General features: G+C 42.8%; 1 protein-coding gene across 1 annotated transcript; it reads right to left on the reverse strand.

Annotated features, from left to right (window-relative positions):
* Positions 1-62: 62 nt before the first annotated feature.
* UPK3A (uroplakin 3A) lies at positions 63-19,456 on the reverse strand. Its single transcript, XM_040345797.1, has 6 exons — positions 19,318-19,456; positions 10,318-10,452; positions 6,555-6,801; positions 3,038-3,114; positions 2,604-2,736; positions 63-491 (listed from the first exon to the last, which is right to left on the reverse strand). The coding sequence occupies exons 1-6, from the start codon at positions 19,370-19,372 to the stop codon at positions 353-355; spliced, it is 786 nt and encodes a 261-aa protein (XP_040201731.1). The 5' UTR covers positions 19,373-19,456; the 3' UTR covers positions 63-352.
* Positions 19,457-19,686: the final 230 nt, after the last annotated feature.

Here is a 19,686-nt window from a genome sequence, read left to right on the forward strand (position 1 = left end):
ATCTTCCCATTATGAAAAGAAAGTTTAATATATTTACAGTTTTTAGTTTGCCTTTTTTTCTCCCCCCTATCATCAGTCACACAGTCCCCCCTACATACTGTTGTCACCTTTTCTAAACCAAGCCAAAATGGTGAAAATTACCAGTTCATGGAGGAACTTGTGACAAAACTGAGGCATTAAACTAAGTCCTCATTCCTCAGAGAAATCACTAGTTCTCTTCTCTTATGTTGGCTCAACTCACAAAATGACAACCTCCGCTATTGTACATGGCTGATCCCTTTAAAGATTCATGCATTATCTCTTATTAACCATGACAAAGACACTGAAAATTCAGTAATAGGCAAGAGAATCCTCAAACTTGTGGGTTGGTGGAGTAACGTTCCGAGGCGCTGAGGGCTGTGGCATACTCGACACCTCCTTCTGCTTTGTGAGCCACAGTGTGAGAGGTCTGCGTTTCATGTTGTTTGGGCTGAGAGTCGGTAGCTGGAGTCCTGTCGGGATAACAAATGACAAAACACTCATTGAAAAAAAAGCAGTACATTTTTTTTTTTTTTTTTTTAGCAACGGCTGAAGATATATGGATTATAAATCAAATAGGAGTTTACTTTCAGCATCAGTAACAAATGTGTGGGAACGTTATAAAAATGCAGCCAGATACTCATACCAATGCCACCCCCTACAGGCTGCTTGCTTACCGATTTCCTTTTACCCCACCATATTGCTCCAGCACCCTTAGCATACTTGCATGGTATTGATGTATCAGATATTCCCAGCAGAAAAATAATGTGAGGATGGGAGTGTGGTGTACATACGCACATGAAAATACTGACCAGCAACGCAGGTTTTGGGATTTTTTTTTTTTTACAGGTCTACATGCATGGCAAGTATAAACCTGTGTACAGGCCAATTAACCACCTCACTACTGGCCCATAGTCATTTGATGTCCACAGAGGGGATCTCCCATCCTGGGTGGACGTCATGACGTCCTGGGCTTTGTGCAGTGATATCTGAATGATGCCTGCAGCTAGAGGCATCATTCAGATATCATTCTTTAGTGCCGGCGATTCTGTGCACAATGAGAATGATCTCAGTAGCGGTTCCGCCGCTTGATCATTCTTATAGGCGTCAGGAGGGGACATCCCCCCCTCCCGCCACCATCCGGTGCTTCTCCGGGCTCTCCCATGCCGGAGAAATAATCGTCCGGCGCACGCTAGGAAGCATAGAGATGACTGGTGACCAGATGGTCACCATTCATCTCTGACCGTCGGAGCCCCTGGCGCGATGTGATGACGTCACGCCCGGGTACCCGGAAGTAAACAAAGCCGCGATTGTGGCTAGTAATCATGACATTTTTTTCACAATCTCATGCTTTCCAGCCTGGAGGAGAGATGTGGGGTCTTATTGACCCTGCATCTCTCCATAAAGAGAACCTGTCACACACATTTCCTATTACAAGCAATGTTTACATTCCTTGTAATAGGAATAAAAAAAAAAAAGAAGTAAAATAAAAAATATATATATTAAAAACGCCCCTGTCCCGCTCACATACGTAAACGCCATTCAAAACACATATATGAGGTATCGCTGCGTGCGCCAGCAACAATTCTCGCACTAGACCTCCTCTGTAAATCTATACTGGTAACCTGTAAAAAATTTCAAAGCGTCGCCTATGGAGATTTTTAAGTACAGAAGTTAGACGTCATTCCATGACTGTGCGCAATTTTAAAGCGCGACATGTTGTTAGGTATCTATTTACTCGGCGTAACATCTTCATATTTTACAAAAAAAATTGGGCTAACTTTTTTTTTTTTAATTAATGAAACCATTCCCCCCCCCCCCCCCAAAAAAGGGCGTTAAAAAATTATTGCGCAAAGACCGTGCAAGATAAAACGTTGCAATGACAGGTTTTGTTCCCTAGGGTGTCTGCTAAAAAAAAATAAAAAAAAAAAAACATAAAATGTTTGGGGGTTCCCCGAGTAATTTTCTAGCAAAAGAATGAGGATTAGTACATGTAGAAGAGAAGTGCCAGAATAGGCCCGGTATTGAGGTGGGTATAAAAGCCCAGTATTGAAGGGATTAAAAACCGAGCTGCATTTAGATATATATAAAAAAAAAAAAAAAAAAAAACCTTTGGCATACAGGGTAAAATATCAAACAACTGTTTTAAATTAGCATACACATATATATTTGAAATCAAATATTTATTATAATTTTGGCAACAACACATCTGTGTTTAGCTGGTTAGTGGGCCGTCATTTACCACTGTGTATACACCCACGTGTGTGACACTATAATCACATGGGCTGCTCAGATGGGATAGAGAGGAAATGCTCAGCATAGAAATTTACTGAAAAACTGAGCATTTGCAGAGTTGCCACCACAACTGAATTAAAGGACATGAACAGAAGGTGGAGATAGAGAGCAGCAGGATCAACCAGTTTTTTTGCAGAATACAGAAAACAAATCTCATAGTGAAGGAGTGAATATGTACAGTATGTAATACACCACTTATTGATAGTGTCACTAAACCCACATCATAAAACAAAATTCTGCCATGAAAAAACAAACACACACACACACTGTCCATGGCAAATACTACTTACATAAGATTGGTGATAACAGCTGCCACGAGACCCGCTAGGACAAAGAAAAGCAGCACGCTGAGGATTGAGGTGATGACGATCATACCACCGCTCCTTCCTCCAGGCCACAAATCAATGCTTCCAGGATCTTGACCTATGAATACAGACAGATGTGAACCAAGAGTTATGATTTTTTCATGGAAAGGGGATTCCAAAATAAAAACATTTTTATTTCTTTTTTTTTGCAACTATAGTATTGCAACTATAGCCAGTCAGTGAAGAAATGTGGGACCCTCTTTGGGAACCACTTACTCCAGTCTGTGAATTATAAATGTGTGCTTCAGAACTGAGGAGGTGGCTTCCTCTAGCAGCCAGGAACCAAGCAAAACTGAAATATTAGACTGGGGTTGGTTTAAGGGATATAAAAGCAAGGCCAACTTCTAGAACCTCCTTACCTCGTTTTGTAGTAATGGGAGGTGACCAGCCAGTCACATTCTTTTGATCAGTTCCAATGTAATATGCATACAAAAAGCTAAAAAAAACAGAAAAGAATGTCATTATTAGTTTAGCACTAAAGGCATTTCCAAAAGTGAAATTTAAAACCTCCATCTAAAATCTAGGATTTTGTGAAGCTTTTAATTTCCCTCCCTGTTGGTACCAGCCCTCTTAGATAATCAAGATCCACTACTATGATGCTCCCTTGTTGGATACATTCTCTCTTTTGTTATGTGTTTGTTTGAAGTCAGATGTGCCCATGTTATAGCAGAACTGAAGCCCCACTGTAAAAAGAATGAGCAGCAATGTCTCTTCTGCAATGAAATGCATCTACCTGCTTGCCGTCTTCTCTAGCACTGTAAATTAAGCAGAGCTGTGTGTATGTAGCTCACAGTGCCAGGCCAGTCTCTGTATGCCGACCATCATACAAGAATATTGTTTATCCAATAGCGAAATGGGACTTTTGAGGCACAGAATTTTACATTGAAAAAAAAAAAAAAAACACACCCACATACTACACAGGAGAATCGTGTCAATAATCTTAAGGCAGCTGGGACCATAGCCTCCAAGAAAACAATTGGTAACACACTACGCCATAAAGGACTGAAAACCTGCAGCACCTGCAAGGTCCCCCTGCTCAAGAAAGCACATGTACAGGTCCGTCTAAGGTTTGCTAATGAACATCTGAATGATTAGGAGAACTGGGTAAAAGTGGTGTGGTCAGAGGAGACCAAAATTAAAATCATGACCAAGGAATGGATTGCACGCATTGACCGCATTGCAGCGATAGAGGAGCTGATAAGCACGGCACACGATAGAATTTCTAACTTCACTTCTATTTGGACTGAGTGGTTCGATTTCCGGAGCTCAGCGGAGTACCAGGACCTTACACAGAATACGGGCTGATTGAAATCCTGAGGGATACGTTCAATACTACCTGAATCATGAGGTTGCTATTAAATGGAACCTTCACTATAAAGTAGACGGCGGGGGTGGTGGGCCTCCCCACTTACTCCCTACAGTGTGTGTCTTCCCCCCTTTTTTTTTTTTTTTTTGTTCTCTTCTCTCCTCCCTCTCTTTTCTTCTCTTCTATTCTCTTTTTCCCTCTCTCTGCCCTTTTACTCTTTCGCTCTTCTCATCTACTCGTATACGGAGGTTGGACGTTGGGGTCGAACGGGATGACCCTGAGTCGATCCCTCTGCCCATCCCACTGATACCGAGAGGATCCACGGTTTGAATAGGGGACGTAGTACAAGTGGGTAAGGGTTTTGGGATGTCTGTTGTATTTAGGAGGACATGGAGGCCCTTTGCATAGCTACAAGTAGAGGTATTGCCTCCAGATCGATTCACAATGCACCTTCCCCATGAATAAAATGTGGATAGGGTAACCTACACAGACTATATCTCTGTCTATAATACTTGTCGCGCTTGTTTAACTTGTACCTGTTCCCCTTCATGTGAACACTTTGCTGTGATTCCTCTTGTGAGGACATGTTATGTTTGTTGAAGCTACGGTTGTACTTGTAACATTGTCCATACCATTTTGCTTCAATAAAATCTTTATGGAAAAAAAAAAAAAATTAAAATCATGGCCCCAGATCCATACCAGGCCCTTCGAGTCTGATATGGATTTGGAGGGGAACCCCATGCCCAAAATGGAAGGTCTTGTCACACACCCAGAACACCGTACTGTATGTAGCTGAGGCTACATACAATTTATACAGCTTTCCTTGTGGATGTTGGTGTAGAAAAAAGTTTGTTTGATCAGCTTGGCCCAAATAAACTACAGTGAGGGGGGCGGAAGTATTTGATCCCCTGATGATTTTGTATGTTTGTCCATTGACAAAGAAAGGATCAGTCTATAATTTTAATGGTAGGTTTACTTTAACAGTGAGAGACTGAACAACAAAAATATCCAGAAAAATGCATTTCAAAAATTTAATTTGAGTGAAATAAGTATTTGTCCCCTTTGCAAAACATGGCTTAGTACTTGGTGGCAAAACCCTTGTGGGCAGTTGGAGGTCAGATATTTCTTGTAGTTGGCCACCAGGTTTGCACACATCTCAGGAGGGATTTTGTCCCACTCCTCTTTGCAGATCCTCTCCATCTCATTAAAGTTGCGAGGCTGACATTTGGTTACTCAAACCTTCTGCTCCCTCCACATAGTTTTTTTTTAATGGGATTAAGGTCTGGAGACTGGCTAGGCCACTCCAAGACCTTAATGTGCTGGCACTTGAGACACTCCTTTGTTGCCTTGGCCGTGCGTTTTGGGTCCATTTCATGCTGGAATACCCATCCACAACCCATTTCAATGCCCTGGCTGAGGGAAGGAGGTTCTCACCCAAGATTTGACCATACACAGCCCTGTCCATCATCCCTTTTGATGCAGTGAAGTTGTCCTGTCCCCTTAGCAGAAAAACAACCCCAAAGCATAATGTTTCCACCTCCATTATTCTGGTGCAAAGATGATGGGGCGGAAAGACCAACATTGTAAAGTTTGTGCAGGAGGAGAAGAGTCTTAGGAGCAACAGTCTGCAGGAATTGTGCAGAGGAGAGGTGAAGTTGAGACTGTAAATGTTAGAGTCCATCATTAATTCTAAGATCTGTTCTTTGGGCATCCCATACCCTTTCCAACCCAAGTTATATTCCCCCAAATAAAACAAAAGCAAAATGACAGTTCATTGTCTCTGGAGAGTGATGTCTGGCAGCAGGGTTATATGGTGGATGATAGTAACCAGTAGCAACCATCCGCTACAGGTATTTTTGGTGAACTAATTGTTCCTACGCATGTTAAAACGTTTGTTACGAATATTGTACTTTTTTGCCAAGGAGAGACTATACTTCTGTCTTGGAAAGAAACATGTCCTACTCTGACCACTTGCATTCAGCTGATAACATTTGTTTGCCTTTATATAAAAAGTTACTATTGAACTTAGAAAGAAACCTCCTCTCTTTGATAAAGTATGGCATAAATGGTTGTCTAGCCCTCTTACCCTGAAAACACTAGATTCAGGAAATTTGTATGGTCCCCTTTATTTGCCTTTTGTTACTCTTGGCATTGCTTTTCCATTCATACATAACAGAACACCTTAATATATACCACCATTCTCTGTACCATTTTTTTTTGTCAAGACACGGGGGGGCATAGTTGGGCTCTGTTGTACTGAGTTTATGGTTTTCTTGTAGAACACTTGACATTTTCAATAAATAAAATAAGGGGGGGGGGGGAGAGAAAAGAAGTACAGCCAACCCAGCTGAAAGGGTTTTCGGTCAGTCAATCTTTATCCAAAAGGTTTTCTTTAGTTTTTGATAATACCCTTTACATCAATACATAGTTGGGTATGAAATGTACCCTGGGAGGTAGGAGACTGGAGCAGCAACAACTAAACAAAAAGACAGAGCTTGAGTAGGCTATAACTCCTACCACCCCCTTCCCCCAGGATTTTTCACAAAGGCTTAATGTGGATGAAGTAATACCTGTATGCTGTGTTACTTTGAAGAGGACCATTGCAAGGATCTTTATTAAAGCAGTTGGTGTCATTCCCCACCCGAACAACATAGTTATTCAGGGTATCCTGCACCTGGGAGAGGTCATAGATCTGGGATGATGTCGGAGGATTGCTGCAATTGGTATTGTTAAACACGACAGCCACATACGGTTTTGAGGCACCAATCTTTGTTGTCGAGTACGTGCTGGTGGTTGAGAGTGTGAGGTCTGTGGCATCTGAAAAGCAATAAAGTAAATGTAAACCCAATCACTAGAATCTCATACTAACTTTAAATTTATTATTGTGATTTCAAAAGTTGTATGGCAGTATGATTATGTTAGATTTTTGCATCTCAAAGCGGTACCTTGTTTTGCATAGAAATTTGGCATATATATATATATATATATATATATATATATATATATATATATATATATATATATATATATATATATATATATATATATCTCACACAATTCACTATCGCTCAATTTTGCAATTGTTCCAATTTATTATCGTTTTCTAGCTGGACAATCTCAAGTTTCCAGGCAGAAAGAACAGTGTATATACACACACACACACACACTGTATATTGTGCATGCAGAGCACCGGACAAAGCATGCACACAGCACTGAAAAATTTGAGCCGTGCTGAACTGGCATGCACCCCCACCCCCCATATATACCCCCCACACCATATACTCCATCCCAGCACACCCCCATTCCAGTGCAAATCCTCCCCCACCCAGTTCCTTCCCCAAATCCCTCCAGCACAAATTATCCCCCCTTCCAACAAATCCCCCAAATTTATTTTCCCAACAAAGATGCCACCACCTCGCCCACCTCTTCTAGCACAGATTGTCCTCCCAGTTCTGGCACAAATCCATATTATCCATCCCTGTACAAGACCTCCCCCCCTCTTCAAATCCACTATGCCAGATAAATCCTCTCCCCACTTCTAGAACAGATTTTAAACAAAAGGGGTTTAAAATGAGAAGTATAACCAAAGCTCTTTTGGCCATACTTCTCCTGTGGATCTCACTCAGTTCAAAACTCTTGTGATCTAGATTCAGCCGAGAGCAGGCTAAAGCCTACTGATGGTCTACTACAGCACAGAGCCGATCCAGGTTTGCTGAGATCCCTACTATAGCGTCATTATCCTCTCAGATGCCTGAGCAGCAGCTGGCTCAGCCTCTCAGCGCACTGCCAAGAGCCTGAGCAAGCAGCTCCAGCAAGTGCTGGAGGAGCAGAACAGAGAGTGGTGATTGAAACTGAAATAATGTTTTGGGTGGACTGACACTTCAAAATATTTTTGGATAAAGTGGTGAACTATTAGAGATATACTGTATGTCCCTCTGGGAGGACTTATCTCACACCTTGTTCTATTGACAGAAAGGGGGGGGGAGGGGAAATCGGGCATTAACTGACCCCATACTACCTTAAAATTAGCTTAAAGCAGTGTTTCTCAATTCCAGTCCTCAGGCCCCCCCAACAGGTCAGGTTTTCAGGATTTCCATTATTTTTCACTGCCTTAGTAATCACCACAGCCGTTTCATCTGAGGGAAATCCTGAAAACCTGACCTGTTGGGGGGGGGGACCTGAGGACTGGAATTGAGAAACACTGGCTTAAAGAGACCTTGGGGTCGATTTACTAAACCTGGAGAGTGCAAAAACTGGTGCAGGTCTGCAAAGAAATCAATCGGTGTCAAGATTTTAATTGTCAAAGCCTAAATTGAAAAGCCAAAGTTAAAAGCCGATTGGCTACCATTCACAGCTGCGCCACTTTTCAATTTTAGTAAGTCAACCCCACTGCCACCAGACAGGGTGCATGGGGGAAAAAAAAAATAAGTATATTTACCTGTAGAGGCATTTCTTGTGACATCCAAAAGCCTTAAGACTGCTGCTGCCATCTTGGATATGATGTCAGCAACCCCAGCACTGTCACTCAAGTGACACTCTATAGTGAATCTACCTAAAAGACTATACAGGTGGTTCTCAAAAAATTAGCATATTGTGATAAAGTTCATTATTTTCTGTAATGTACTGATAAACATTAGACTTTCATATATTTTAGATTCATTACACACAACTGAAGTAGTTCAAGCCTTTTATTGTTTTAATATTGATGATTTTGGCATACAGCTCATGAAAACCCAAAATTCCCATCTCAAAAAATTAGCATATCATGAAAAGGTTCTCTAAACAAGCTCTTAACCTAATCATCTGAATCAACTAATTAACTCTAAACACCTGCAAAAGATTCCTGAGGCTTTTAAAAACTCCCAGCCTGGTTCATTACTCCAAACCGCAATCATGGGTAAGACTGCCGACCTGACTGCTGTCCAGAAGGCCATCATTGACACCCTCAAGCAAGAGGGTAAGACACAGAAAGAAATTTCTGAACGAATAGGCTGTTCCCAGAGTGCTGTATCAAGGCACCTCAGTGGGAAGTCTGTGGGAAGGAAAAAGTGTGGCAGAAAACGCTGCACAACGAGAAAAGGTGACCGGACCCTGAGGAAGATTGTGGAGAAGGACCGATTCCAGACCTTGGGGGACCTGCGGAAGCAGTGGACTGAGTCTGGAGTAGAAACATCCAGAGCCACCGTGTACAGGCGTGTGCAGGAAATGGGCTACAGGTGCCGCATTCCCCAGGTCAAGCCACTTTTGAACCAGAAACAGCGGCAGAAGCGCCTGACCTGGGCTACAGAGAAGCAACACTGGACTGTTGCTCAGTGGTCCAAAGTACTTTTTTCGGATGAAAGCAAATTTTGCATGTCATTCGGTAATCAAGGTGCCAGAGTCTGGAGGAAGACTGGGGAGAGGGAAATGCCTGAAGTCCAGTGTCAAGTACCCACAGTCAGTGATGGTCTGGGGTGCCATTTCAGCTGCTGGTGTTGGTCCACTGTGTTTTATCAAGGGCAGGGTGAATGCAGCTAGCTATCAGGAGATTTTGGAGCACTTCATGCTTCCATCTGCTGAAAAGCTTTATGGAGATGAAGATTTCATTTTTCAGCACGACCTGGCACCTGCTCACAGTGCCAAAACCACTGGTAAATGGTTTACTGACCATGGTATTACTGTGCTCAATTGGCCTGCCAACTCTCCTGACCTGAACCCCATAGAGAATCTGTGGGATATTGGGAAGAGAAAGTTGAGAGACGCAAGACCCAACACTCTGGATGAGCTTAAGGCCGCTACCAAAGCATCCTGGGCCTCCATAACACCTCAGCAGTGCCACAGGCTGATTGCCTCCATGCCACGCCGCATTGAAGCAGTCATTTCTGCAAAAGGATTCCCGACCAAGTATTGAGTGCATAACTCAACATAATGATTTGAAGGTTGACTTTTCTTTTTAATTAAAAACACTTTTCTTTTATTGGTCGGATGAAATATGCTAATTTTTTGAGATAGGAATTTTGGGTTTTCATGAGCTGTATGCCAAAATCATCAATATTAAAACAATAAAAGGCTTGAACGACTTCCGTTGTGTGTAATGAATCTAAAATATATGAAAGTCTAATGTTTATCAGTACATTACAGAAAATAATGAACTTTATCACAATATGCTAATTTTTTGAGAACCACCTGTATATGAAGGCGAGGCAGCTGGGGGAAGAAAGAAAGAAAAAAGAAGAACTGTTGACAGATCATGAAATCCTACAGAATATAAATGTATAGGTGGAATTTTCCTCCCATAGTGAAATACGATGTGCTAATTTCAACATTTTCATCTAGTAGTTAAGCAGTACTTACCATTCCGGACCACAAACAGATATACGGTCTCTGTAGTCAGTCTGTAGCAGTAGGGCTTTTCCAAAGCAATAGTGGTCTGGGTTGGGTTAAACTGGAAGATTTTACTATTCGCCAACAATGGCACCACAGTTACAGCTGAAGAATAGAAGGAATGAAAGCAACTGAAGAAAGCTAAATATATGCAGAGAATACTTAAGCATATAGCATGGCAAAAAATTTTTTATATATATATATATATATATATATATATATATATATATATATATATATATATATATAAAACATTTCCTTTTTTTTTGTATATATAAAAGGGGGGAGAGCAGAGTGATGACCCATCAATCAGCTGCTTCTTCAGCATCCAATCTGCAGGGTCTATGTGAGCCTTCTGGCACTTGCATGACTGATTCCACTGAGTAGCATTTTAGATTGTAATCTATCACAAACTGGACCCTTCTTACCCTCGTGTCTTAAAACTGTTGTGCAACCGTACGGTCTCCCTTTGTTGGTATATTACTGCACAAACTGTTGGAACTCACTAAATCTTGCGATTCGGCACTGCGTTGCTTTAACTGACAATTACGCGGTCATGCGATGTGGCTCCCAAACAAAATTTACGCCTTTTTTTCCCACAAATATAGCTTTCTTTTGGTGATATTTGATCACCTCTGCGTTTTTTATTTTTTGCGCTATAAACAAAAATGAAGCGACAATTTTGAAAAAAAAAAAATCAATATTTTTTACTCTAATAAATATCCCCCCCCCCCCCCCAAAAAAAAAAAAAAAAGCCACACAATTTTTCCACAGTTTAGACGGATATGCATTCTTCCACATATTTTTGGTAAAAAAAATGTTTTTATTGTGACTGCGACTTTATGGCACATTTTTGGGACCATTGTAATTTTTACAGCAATCAGTGCTATAAATATGCACGGATTACTGTGAAAATGACACTGACGGTGAAGGGGTTAACCACTAGGTGGCCCTGAAGGGTTAAGTGTAATCTAGGGAGGGCTTCTGTTAGGGGGCGTGGCTACAAGTGACACGATGAGAGGGAACAGATGATCAGTGACAGTGTCACTAGGCAGAACAGGGAGAAGCATGGTGTACATTGAGTCCACAGGTCCCACGGGCATGGTCACGGAGTTTGCGGCAGGAATTTCAAAGTGACGTATATGTATACACACGTTACTTTTCCCAGCCGTGCCATTCTGCCGACGTATATGTACAGAAGCCGGTTGGTAACTGGAACAAATTAAACAGGACTGCAATTCTTTTGGCAGGCAAAAGGACTCCCATATATGCTGTGTACTCCAAAGTACACGATGTTCAGGCTAAAGACAAGGAGATGGGTGGTTTTGAGGCTCGAATTAAAAAAAAAAAAAAAAAAAAAAAAGGAAGAAGGGGGGGGGGGGGGGAGGGAATCCTAAAGTGTGATTTAATGTCTCTTATGTAAATAAAACTAGACATTTTGGAACGTATTGTTTACAAACCGCCATGGAATAAGCTGTAAGTCTCTTATGAAGTGCTGCATTGCTATAACATGGGAAAAGTTCAAGAAAAAAGTCTTGACGAGTAAGGCAAGGCTTCCTCATTTTTTATAATGCCAAAGTTACTTAAACATGCCAAACCATGCAACTTCAGGCAGCATAGCCAGGCTAGGGACCTCTTTTCTCCACTGCAGGTAAAGTGATATTAAAGGCTAACTTTCCAATACTTACCTGTTCTGTGCAACTATATTGCACACAGCAGTTCCTCAACTCCTCTTCTGTCCCCCCCCCCCACCTGTGCGGTCCATTGTTCCTTCCTCCAGGTGCCCCCATAGCAAGCCATGTGCCATGAGGGCACCTGTGCAGGCAGACAAGCTAGCAACCAGGCCTGGTTGTGTGTATCCAGAGACATATACAGCACCACGCACCCTCTCCCTCCTCACAGAAATTTGACTCAAAGCAGCAGGAGCCAATGCCTCCCACTGCCCTCAGAGTCTCCTGCGAGACCTGGAAGAGGAGAGCGATGCTGCAGCCGGGGCAGTGCTGGATTGGTAAGAGGAGGCAGGTAAATGTTATGGAATGGGAGCTAGAACAATAGTGGGATTTTAGTTTTACCTTAATGCAAAAAAAAAACAAAAAAAAAAAAAACACAACCACTAAGAAAAAGGAGCATCATCACTCGCCAATTAGCAAATTCCTTTTAGGCTGGCTACAATCTCCATTATAGTTACCAAGTCTATGTCATGCAATTCTATATGTAGTACATTATCACTACCCGCGTGTGTTCCTGAAGAAGCCCCGTTTTAGGGCGAAACATGTAGAACCAGTAACACAGGTTTTACGAAGAAGTCCCTTTGCACACGATTGCATAAGTAGCACTTTTTCTGTGACTTCTTTTTAAAGAATGATATAATGAAAAAAAACATTTTTCTCCCGATTTATGTGTTGTGGGTTTGGCGAAAGTCATCGCCTTATATGCACATTATTCATCTCCATACCCTTTCCTTTTGCATCTTGAAAGTCCCATATCTTACCCCGATTCGGGGATCCTTTCTAACCTTAAATATATTTAGGGACAAAGATGCTTTTGGATATTCTAATATAACAGTGCCTGCTTTAAAATTCACTTATATCATTATACAGCACCAACAGTCTGTGCAGCGCTTTACAATATAAAGGGGACAGTACAATTACAATACAGAAGGAATAGGAGGGCCCTGCTCATGGAGCCTACAATCTAAAGGAAGTGGCACAAAAGGCTGCAGGGGGTGTTCTAATGGAGGCGACTCAAGTATCGTTTTTAAGGTTGCGGTGGGGTAGGCTTCCCTGAATAAATTATTTCAAGGATCACCCAATAGTGGACAGGGTAGGGTCTGACCTGATATACTGGGATAGGGAGTTCCAGGGGATGGGAGAGATTCTGAAAATATTGCGGAGGTTTGGGTGTGATTGGCTGTGGGGGACAAAAGAAGAAGTCTAGGATTACACCCAGGGAAATAAGGAAAGGGGTGCCTCTGAGTAGGCATCATAAAAACATTTATTAGGACAATATCCACTCACATTGAGAAAATTAGAGCCGAGTCCAGATCCGTTTCTGGGCTGAAAAGATGAGACTGCAGGTCCGTTTATGGCTGGCACCACATCAGATCCAAAGGAAGATAGTGTGGGATGGCTGAGCACAGCAACCTCTCCTTTCGCTGTCCAGGTATGGCACATCAAGGTCAGATGGAGTCAGTAGAAAGACCATCTAGCACAGGGGTGTCAAACTCAATTTCATTGTGGGCCGCATCAACATTACGATTGCCCTCAAAAGGGCCGATCATATCTGTAAGATTAGATGTCCAGCGCAGTGTTTCTCAACTCCAGTCCTCAAGGCGCCCCAACAGGTCATGTTTTCAAGCTTTCCATTATTTTGCACAGGTGATTCAATCAGTTTCACTGCCTTGGTAATTACCACAGCCATTTCATCTGAGGGAAATCCTGAAAACATGACCTGTTGGGGCGCCTCGAGGACTGGAGTTGAGAAACACTGGTCCAGCGCATTCCCCTCCCTTTTACATTAGATGTCAAGAGCCACCCCACCATCAGAAGTTAAGTCCCCCACTCTCCCTTACATCACAGTGCACCCCCCTTTTCTTATGCTGCTGCTGGGAATAAGCTGGATGCATTGCTTGAAAGCAGAAAGTAAGGGTCTGGAGGAGGACCAGAGGAGGGCTCGAGCTCTCCTGCAGCTGCAGGAGAGGTGCGGGGGCCACATGAAATGGCCTGGAGGGCCAGATTCGGCCCACGGCCTTGTGTTTGACACCTGTAATCTAGCAAGATGTGGGTTCCGAGAGTGGTTAATAGGGGATTCAGACGCCGGAGCCTGTAGCTGGCCGCGCTGTGGTTCCAAGATGTTCGTCCGGCGTACGCAGTCAAGAAAAAACGCGGCCGTGTGATCGGAGCCAAAACAAGGCTTGGGAAGCAAACACAACGTGGGGCCGGGCTGTGACGTCACAACTGCGCGATGCGTTTCCGAGCTCTACTGACCCCATATGACCTTGATGTGCCATACCTGGACAGCTGAAGGAGAAGTTGCTGTGCTAAGCCATCCCACACTATCTCCCTTTGATCTGATGTGGTGCCAGCCATAAACGGACCTGCAGTCGGATCTGAACTCAACTCCAATTTTCTTATTGGGAGTGGATATTGTTGTCTTAATAAATGTTTTTATGATACATACTCAGAGGCGCCACTTTCCTTGTTTCTCTCCCTAGCTCATTGGAATCAGCTTCTGGTCTTTTTGGTGGCAGCCCTGACTTACTCATCAATATATATGTTTATATGTATTTATTCCTATATCCCTGCTCTTTAGACTATTGGGAACTACACATTATATTGAGGTATCCTAGCATTGCGCCTTCTTACTTGTAAAATAGGATTACACCCAGCACCCTGCCATGTGCAGAGGGACCAATTTATTACATTTCAGTTTTAGAAAGAGCGAGTTTGAGGAAATAGCATGACATCCATACCAGTGGCGGCTGGTGCTCAACATTTTTGGGGGGGGGGCGCAAACGAAAAAAAATAAATAAAATTGCAGCCTCACTGTGCCCATCAAATGCAGCCACTGTGCCATCAATTGTCACCACTGTGCCATGCCATCAAACGCAGCCACTGTGCCATCAATTGTCGCCACTGTGCCGTGCCATCAATTGTCGCCACTGTGCCGTGCCATCAAACCCAGCCACTGTGCCAATTGTCACCACTGTGCCCATTGTTGCCACTGTGCCCTTTAATTGATGCCACTGTGCCCATTGTCGCCGCTGTTCCCTGTAAAATACACTTGCCTTTCTGCTTCCATGTCCTCCCTCGAATCCTCAATGTCTTGGTGACGCTTCAGCCAATCAGGTTCCTGATAACCAGAATCCAGGAACCTGATTGGCTGAAACGGCCGTCAGTCTTATCCAAGGAACGCAGCCCCCTTACGTTCCGAGCATAGACCTTCCGGGAGACTAGGGCTGTACTCGGAAAGCCTATCAGAGCTGCTGGCTCTGATAGGCACTTCCGCTCAGCCATCCAGCTGCCGTTATTCAAGTAACCCGCGCCCTATGTCCGGTTATCTGAATAGACCAGCGGCAGCTGGCAACCAACAATAACATTCGTGCAATACAATGCATGAATGTATGTTATTTGCGAGAGGGGGTGGCGCTGCAGCGCCCTCTATAGACGGCGGCCATCACTGCAGTTAAAATGTAAAAATTACATTTTAGGCCAAATAAAAATTCTTAAAAAGGGCCCATTTTTTTTTTTTGGACTACAGGAGGGGGGGGGGGGGGGGGTAGGTAGCAGGAGAACCAGAAAAGACCAAAGTCATGGACGCAAAAGGGAGTGGAGTTTATCAAGGAGGAGCGAGAAGTCGACTGTGTCAATGGCAGGCAGCAGAAAAGGCTAAAGTTGGCTACATACTATACAGATTTATTTTCATCATCTGTGTCCCATTGCAGAGATTTTCTTTCACTTTCTGTCCCATAGCCAAACAGGAAGTGAAAGGAAATTAATTCCTTGGGGATCCCCAGGTCTCCAGAACTAGTGTCCCCATTGGAACATTACCCCACTATTACTTTTCTGGGGACAGCCCAAAATGTGGGGATTTTCTTCTTTCAATGATAAACAGACAAATACAGAGGTTGAATCTCCTTAATGGGGGCACAGACAGCAATAAAAACTGACAAGTGTTCCAATCTAGCTCTACTTTATCCAAAACTTAAAAAAAAAAAAAGTTTTGCCTTTAGTTGTACTTTAAGCCGGGACTTCAGAGGCAAAGAAAGATGAGGGCTTCTGGCAGATGTTTTACATTTCAAATTCTCAAATTTTACTACTGTATTTATTGGCGTATAACACTCAATTTTTTATCCTGAAAATAGAGGGTAAACTGTGCCTGCGTGTTATATGCAGGGGGCTGTGGAAAGCTTTTTTTCCCCTGAAACGTCCCTCTTAAAGTTATACGCAGATAAATCCGGTATTTTGAAAGGTTTGTTTTGTTTTAACTACTTCAGATCTGCTCTATAGCCGAAAGACAGCTACAGTGCGGAATTAATTTGCTGGGAGGGCATCCATGGACTTCCTCCCGTTCTCGAGCGGCCTGTGCGCCCCCTGCAGGACGCACTTTGTGATCAGCCAGTCAATGAGACTCGCTGGATCACAGATCGGAGTAAGGGGTCGATCCCGAACCCCTTACTATGTGATCAGCTGTCAGCCAATGACAGCTGATCATGTGATGTAAACAGAGACGGTAATCGGCTATTTGTTCCTCAACACGTGAGGAAAAAAATAGAAAATAAAGCAGATCAACGGCGGCTGTTAGAGGGACATCGGCCCTGATCAGGGAGAGCAGCTGCTCATTTGTGCAACCTGCCAGTGCCACATAGCAGTGCACAACAGTGCCGCCTACCAGTGGCCACAGCGTCACCATCAGTGCCACCAGATTTGTGCCCATCAGTACCCACCAGCGCATATCAATGAAGGAGAAAAATTACCTGTTTGCAAAATTTTATTACAAACTATGAAACATGATTTATTTTAATTTTTTTTATTTTAAAATGACATGTTTTTTTGTTTGTTAAGCAAAAAATAAAAACCCCAGCAGTTATTAAAAACCACCAAAAGAAAGCTGTATTTGTGTGGAAAAAAAAATGATAAAAATGTAATTTTGGTACAGTGTAGTATGACCACGCAATTGTCATTCAAAGTGCGTCAGCGCTGAAAGCAGAAAATTGGTCTGGGCAGGAGGGGGGTTTAAGTGCCCAGTAAGGAAGTGGTTAATATTGCCTTGTTTACAAATGTTGGAAAATGTCAAGCAGCAGCTCCGACCCCATCGTGTAGAAGCAAAATTAATGACCAGCATTAATTTATTGCAGTGAGAAACATGAGAGAGAAGCTCACTTCCCCACTTGACTGATACTTCACAGCTCTCCCCACAGGGATGTAGTGCCAAGGGAGGGGGCGAGCACGCTGACTAACCCCCAGCCAGAACAGCTCGGATGATGGGGCAAGCTTACTGAGGAGGAACAAGAAGTGAGAAATTCAGACAAAGAAAAAAAAACATTTAGAAGGGAAATCAAAGGAAAAGGTTAGTGAACCAACAATGCACCAGCTTAAAGGAACCTATTTAGAAAATAAAAAAATGAACCTTTACAACCCCCTTTAAAGCTGAATTCTGGTTATGGCTATTTTTTGCATTGTTAAATTAGTCCAGCTTGGATCAATGTGCTTATGTATGTGCCATTCCTTGAACAATCTCTCTGGAAGCTGGAAATCACTGTAGTAAGCAGCCACTGGGCCATCCTGCCGCTTAGTGAAAACAGGGGGGGGGGGGGGACGCTCAGAGAGGTGGGGCAGAGATGTCCCTACTTTGTCAAATCAGAAAATGCTTTACCCTTATTGAGAGAATGCAAATTGTTCTGGGAATTGCGCCCATGCAAAGTTTTGACATGGGACCCACAGGACAGCGGCAACCACTGTTTTAGCGGTGCCTACTACAGGTATTTTCAAGTTCCATGGGGATCTGCAAGGTATTGCATACTTACATTGGTCTACACAGGGCTATTGTGCCTACCCAAAGAAATAGATATAAAAAAAAAAAAAAAAAAAATTAAATTTTTTTTAAAAAAACACCCCACACAAACCAACAGTCCTTGGAAATTAAGGCTGGATTCACACATGTACGGTGCGAATTGAAGCTCTGTTTTCACAGCTAATCGACGTTGTTTAGCGATTCAGGATTTTATCCTGTTCACACAGAAGCATTCCCATAGAAGTCAATGGGTCTGAATTCACACCTGACCGGGACTGCACTGCTCAGATAACTGAGGCTGGGTTCACACTTACGTGAATTGGATGCAGATTTCTCGGCATCCAATTTTCATGATATCAGAGTGTGACCGGATCTCAATGGACCAGTTCACACATCTCCGGGATGGTCAAGGAGCGCACAGCAGAAGGGTCCTGTGCGTCTTTGGCCCAGTTTCAGGTCTGAATTCAAACCTGAAACAGTGATGCACCAGACCCCCCCTGCTGCGAGCCGCTTTGCACACGGTGTGAAACCGGCTTCACAGGACTCTTTTTCAATTCGCACCAGACACAACATCGTCAAAACACATCCAATTTGCACATGTGTGACCCCAGCCTAAGCCCCAGTCTAAGGGTGCAAGTGTGTAGAATTAGACTGACCACGATTGGCAGCAACACACACACACACACACACACACACACACACACAAGGCAACACAAAATGATCTGGTCACATCCACAGGTCTGTACGTGGAGCAATAGCCAGAGAATGTTCCAAAATCTGGCTGTGACCACTGCACAATTGTTCTCCACCACAATAATTTTTAATACAAAAAAAAAAAAAAAAAAAAAAAAAAAAAAAAAAAATTATATATATATATATATATTTTACACACACACACCCACACCCATTTATTTATTTTCACTGGAGGGTTCAATGCCCCCGTATGAAAACTGGCAAATATTTCACGGTCTAAGGGTCGGTTCACCCCACAATTTCTGCATGATGCACTTCTTTGATGCCAGTCCATCGGAGACACAGATTTTCAGTGCATTTCTCTTTCCCCCTTTTTTTTTTTTTTTTAATATATCTCAATTGAGGACATGTGTGTTCTTGATAAATTTTGCAGTGTTCCATACAGAGAGAAATATATATATATATATATATATATATATATATATATATTAGGGGGGGGGGGGGGGGGCTCTACTGTTTTTGACTGCACTGGAACACATTGCACTGGTGTGAACTAGGGCTATTGGAATCCATGTTAAACAACACAGTCCATGCGTTTTGATGCAGAGAATAAAAAACAAAACACACTGGACTGCATCTGGCGTGAACCAGCCCTCAGGGAGGGATTTGCTCATGTATGTCAAGCCTAAACTTTTAAGGTAATAATCCATCATCCCATGACCTCACTGTACATAGTAACCCAAAATTCTTAAAATAAATACTCACCCAGGGTATCCTGCAGCAAGCAAGCAAAGAGCAATAAGTATGTCATTTTCCCCATGACTGCAGAGAAGACAACAATCCAGAACTCAGCAACTGAAACTCTCAACTCCAGTGCAGAACAAAATCACCTGCAGGTGAAACCCTTGGCTCCACCCTCTTCCATCCACCAATCAGAGTGTATCTAGAGGAGTCCTAGGGGGCTATTCAGGTAAGGTGTGGTGAAGTTTCTGTTCACCTGTGCATTTGTATACAAAACTGAGTACAGAAGTGTGATGGCTCAAGTGATAAACACAACGTTTGGGTGAAAGGATACTTTTGTATTTATATACACACACATGTAGTATTACATTGTTTTGGTGAGATATAAGAGAG

The sequence above is a fragment of the Rana temporaria genome, chromosome 3 (genome assembly GCF_905171775.1).
Source record: "Rana temporaria chromosome 3, aRanTem1.1, whole genome shotgun sequence".
Lineage (NCBI taxonomy): Eukaryota > Metazoa > Chordata > Amphibia > Anura > Ranidae > Rana > Rana temporaria.

What these genes read in the sequence shown, in the direction of transcription:
- UPK3A (XM_040345797.1), bottom strand. Translation starts at nt 19,372, where the DNA reads ATGGGGAAAATGACATACTTATTGCTCTTTGCTTGCTTGCTGCAGGAT. An exon ending in CTTGCTGCAGGATACCCTGG is followed by an intron (nt 10,453 to 19,317) that starts GTGAGTATTTAT and finishes TCTATTCTTCAG; the next exon opens with CTGTAACTGTGGTGCCATTG. An exon ending in TCTGTTTGTGGTCCGGAATG is followed by an intron (nt 6,802 to 10,317) that starts GTAAGTACTGCT and finishes ATTGCTTTTCAG; the next exon opens with ATGCCACAGACCTCACACTC.